The sequence below is a fragment of the Nestor notabilis genome, unplaced genomic scaffold (assembly GCF_000696875.1).
Source record: "Nestor notabilis isolate BGI_N333 unplaced genomic scaffold, ASM69687v1 scaffold3168, whole genome shotgun sequence".
NCBI classification, from domain to species: domain Eukaryota; kingdom Metazoa; phylum Chordata; class Aves; order Psittaciformes; family Psittacidae; genus Nestor; species Nestor notabilis.
The window spans coordinates 194,721-199,114 of NW_009941356.1; the positions used below are offsets into that span (position 1 = coordinate 194,721).

At 43.7% G+C, this 4,394-nt stretch overlaps 1 protein-coding gene across 1 annotated transcript; it reads right to left on the reverse strand.

The window, feature by feature from the left end:
• Positions 1-264: 264 nt before the first annotated feature.
• On the reverse strand, positions 265-3,531 carry PTS (6-pyruvoyltetrahydropterin synthase; the record flags this gene model as incomplete). The annotated part of the gene is made up of 5 exons (XM_010020830.1): positions 265-406; positions 911-981; positions 1,301-1,357; positions 2,365-2,387; positions 3,452-3,531. Coding segments are annotated over 5 exons (373 nt in total), but the record flags the coding sequence as incomplete, so codon positions are not given.
• Between the last annotated feature and the right edge of the window lie 863 nt (positions 3,532-4,394).

The window sequence follows — 4,394 nt, forward strand, 5'->3', positions numbered from 1 at the left end:
TTATTTAACACAGCACAACTGCAAATTTCATATTAGCTTGGTCATCTGGATCTGCAAAATCGGAATGTCTTGAGAAAAAACAGACAGATGAATACTGAGAACCCAAATCATTAGACTGCTGCAAGAATTCTTGTGAAACATCTGCATTCATCCTTACGTAACATGTAATCATTGTCTAGATGTAGGAAATACAGTGAGCAGGGTTGAAGTAATCCACTGATCTTACTGTGCAGCAGTTTCTGACCAACTGAACTTAAGATCTCTTCACTTCTCAGACATTATTTCTTCTCCTTTATAAACAACAATATTCTGGTCCGTTTCATACACTTTCACTTTATAAAGAGTTCCCACGGGCAGGAGCTTCTTGAGGTTTTCCCAGATGAATACAGCAAGGTTCTCCGTGGTGCTAAGAATGAAACATGGGCAGATTCAGAACTGCAGCAATGACATCAGAGGAGGCTGTACCCAGAATGGACCAGAGAGGATGCTGACAGCCACAGGGAGCCATGCAGGCACCTTTCGCATGATGACACCTTGAACTTAAGTGGGACTAGAACCATTGACAGCAAACATGGATGAAATGAGGTCTAATTAATAGGTCATATCTGTCTCCCAAGCTGTCCACAGACAGTCTCATGTTACAAGTGCTAGTCTGTAAAAGGCTCCCTAGGTATAAGCAAGTGGTGCCTATCTTGGTATGTAAGCAGGCCTCCACCCAGCCCAGCATAATAAGGGCACAGCAGTAGGGCTTGAAGGCAGGCAGGGCACACAGCACCTGACATGCACAGGTGTGTGTAACACATGTGCAACACACCTGTATCAAGGTATCAAGGCTGCTCTTTCAGATGTAGGACTAAGACTTGAAGACTGTTCCCTGTAACCAATGTCACGAAGAGTCCCCATCACCCACCTCACAACCTCAGCAAAGTATGGCACATCCTTATCCAGGTTTTTGTGGTCAAGGGGTTCCATGATTGCCTCCTGCAGAAAGAAAACAGTGACAATCTTGTCCCAGTTTATCAGCACACTTGAGGTTCAAATTACCATGCACATGGGACTACAGCAAGGCAACGATACACAGAAAAGGATAAGAGCCCTACATCTACCTGTTAACTTCCTAGCTGAAGACATCGTACTGCCTTGTATCACAGTGCTAAAGCTTTTTAGTCTTAAATCATTCCTTAATTTCTTCTTTATTTTGTACCATCATCAACTCACCATGTCTCCACCCTGGTACTAGACAAATTGCTAAGCTCTAATCAATTCTACCAAGGGATGTGTAGGAAAATAGTGCTATTACCTGCATATATTCTTTCAGGTCTGTCAGGTTTATAACCATTCCTGAGACTGGGTCAATCTGCAGGGAAAACAAAAGGGAGATTAACAGCCTAGCTGCACGTACATCCTTATTACCAGGCTGCCATGAGCCTGTACAAACCAGAGTATGTGTGTACTCAGGACACATGAGCCACAAGAAATACCTCTTTCCACCTTCACATACTGAGTTCCAGTTCTACTCCTGTGATGTCCCCAAAGGCTACCTACAGCCTACAAAAAACCTCCAGTGCTTTCACTCTCTCTTAAAAACTGACACCAGGGAGGAAAAACTCACTGAAACATTCAATCTTCAAGCAACAGTCCAGCATGAACATAAGCATGAAAACTGGCATTAAACTTCTGTGTTGAACATGCAGGGACAAAACAGAGACCCCCAGCCTGAGTTCAGGGCAACCTCCCATGTGGGGAAGGTACAGCTCTAGGGCCAAAGTCAGCCGTGTAGTTCACAGCATATTTGGGAAATGTAGAAGAAAGAGGTTTTAAATTTTAGTATCTGTTCCTTTTCCTAGGAACTGGAAATCCTCATAAAGTTGTTTGGAAAACATACACCAAAGTGCTATCTAAACAACTCTCTCTGCAGTATACACAGAACAATGTGGATGAAGGGTGACAAACAACTGCAAAAGCAGAATTTCCCTTTATATTTGTAGCAAAATAGCTTGATAAAACAGCAGACACAATCAGTTACTGGAAGTGCTAAGCCTCCCTATAGCTCAGTAGTCACCCAAAGGTGCCCCACAGATCTGACCTGAGCCTATACACTCTGCAGTGAGACTCTGGCAGACTTAGCTATGTGCGCAGAGATGATTACAAACCTTGGACTTGAATGTGGTCATCTGCAAACCCTTGTTAAAGGCAAGATAAATAGGACAGTGATTACAGAAGAACTTCTATAGTTATGCATACAGCGTTTCCACAAACACCCCAGGAACTCTAGTAATTGAGCAAGAACTTCAGTACCATTGAAGATGGGGACCCATGTGTCCTGCCACCCTAAGGAATGGAAAAAAGAAGCGTGCATCTCACCTCTCCACGCACAGTGACTATAACTGAAGAACAAAAAAGAAAAGAAAATATCAGGTCAGGGTAACACCATGAACCTAACAACAAACACACTACTGATAGGGACAAGAAAACCCATTCACCACTAATCCACAAGGACTGGTGCATTGCTTCCCAGCACTGAAAAGTGACACTGTTTTTATAACATGAGTATACATTCCATAAAGAATAATGACTGAGAGTCACCCAGCTCATCGAAGAAGTCGTTCTCCAAGGCCTAACGCCCAGAGACACACCACTATGCCCAAAGTGCTCCTTGCAGGCAGATGTAAGACTAGATGACTTCCAAAGCACCTACTCCTTGTGAAAGCCCATGCCAGGCACACTCAAGATCAGAGTCCTTTGATGAGCAAAGTCTTCTGGACAATGCAGACATACTAAGAGCCCATACAATCACCAGCTTTAAAAGAAACAAATCTTCAGTCCAGAAATTTGTAAACCTGTCCTCCCTGGTAAAGCTAGTAGCTCTGTAGCAGGGGTTTCAGGGTACTAATAATAACATAGTGCTAGCAGGGAGCCAGCCTAATAACTGGAGAAATCTGGTTCTATGTGCACAGGTTGCACACAGATGGCAGAATTTGTGAAAACAACATCCAAATAAAGTTTATGGCCTGCATAAATTGCATGTCTTTTGCTCAGAAAAATCTCCATTCAAAACTCACTGATTTTACAAACAAGTAGATTTGACTGCCGAAGTGAGTCTCAAGTCCATGATGGGTAGGGCTTTGAGTAACCTGGTCTAGTGGAAAGTGTCCCTGCCCATGGCAGGGGCAGTGGAACTAAATGATCTTTGAGGTCCCTTCCAACCCAAACTATTCTGCGATTCTAAGATCTTGAGATATTTATTATCTATTTAATAGCTTGCAAATCCATGTCATGGTTCAACCCCCAATTGCTGAAGATTCCTTCTAAAAATAAAAACCAAATCAGCCACTAAAAGCCATACCAGACTGCTGAGAAACATCACTGGCCCAGTTCTTCCATGGGTTATTCCACATTCAACCCAGCCTGCCTGAGAGCAGCCTCTCTTCATGACTACACATGTAATTACCTTTATAGTTGTGTCCATGGCCATTTGGATTGTTGCATTTCCCAAACAGCTTCAGGTTTTCTTCATTACTCAGTGATTTACTGTGAGAAATACAGACATGGCAGTTCAGGATGCATCAGAAATAATCCTGGCTTCACTTTGGCTGCAACTGCTTTCTAGCTTTTCTCCCTGTTTACTCTTCTTTCTACCTGTTAACTTTCAAAGTTAACCCACTAGCTTTTCTCAGTTAGGAGGCACAAACAGAAGTGCTGGGTTTTGCCCACAAAAAGATGTTGCTGACAATGGAGCTTTTCTGCTGTGGTTTTGTATTTGTATATGCAAGTTTCATAACCAACTGCCTAACACTGCTGCTGTATAAACTCTAACAGCTATTCACATATGAATACGGATGGCAAAATCACTTGGACTCCTAGGAGGAAGCACCTGGAGCAAACTATGCATATTATTATTATTATTAATTAACAAAACTCGGGGAGCTTCTCCAAGAAATGTAAAAGATTACTTCCCTCTCCAAGTCTTTTGTTTGAAGAAATTCAAGTGCTTATTCCAAGGCGTATTTCATGTCAAGGCTCTCTTTAGAAATACTTCAGTTTTGAGGAAAAACGTGAGATTAGGGGCACAGTGAGTTGTTTACAAACCGCAAGCGTAATTTGCCCTATTTAGAAACAAAACCCGTTCTCGTTAGACCTAGTTAAGTACTGCTGTCTGAAGTCCGGATTGACTACTACAGGCTGCACAAAACTGACTGCATGGAGGAGAACCGGGAAGCAGCGGGCAGCAGACACGGATATACACACGCACGGGCTGAGGCCGGTCCCGGAGGAGTCACTTGCAGGGCGTGTACGCAAACGCGGCGCAGCTATCGGAGACCTTTGTGCCTTTCCACGAAGGTCTGCTCCTAGGGCCAGGCGGCGCGGGGGGAAGCCGCGGCCGCAACGCGGGT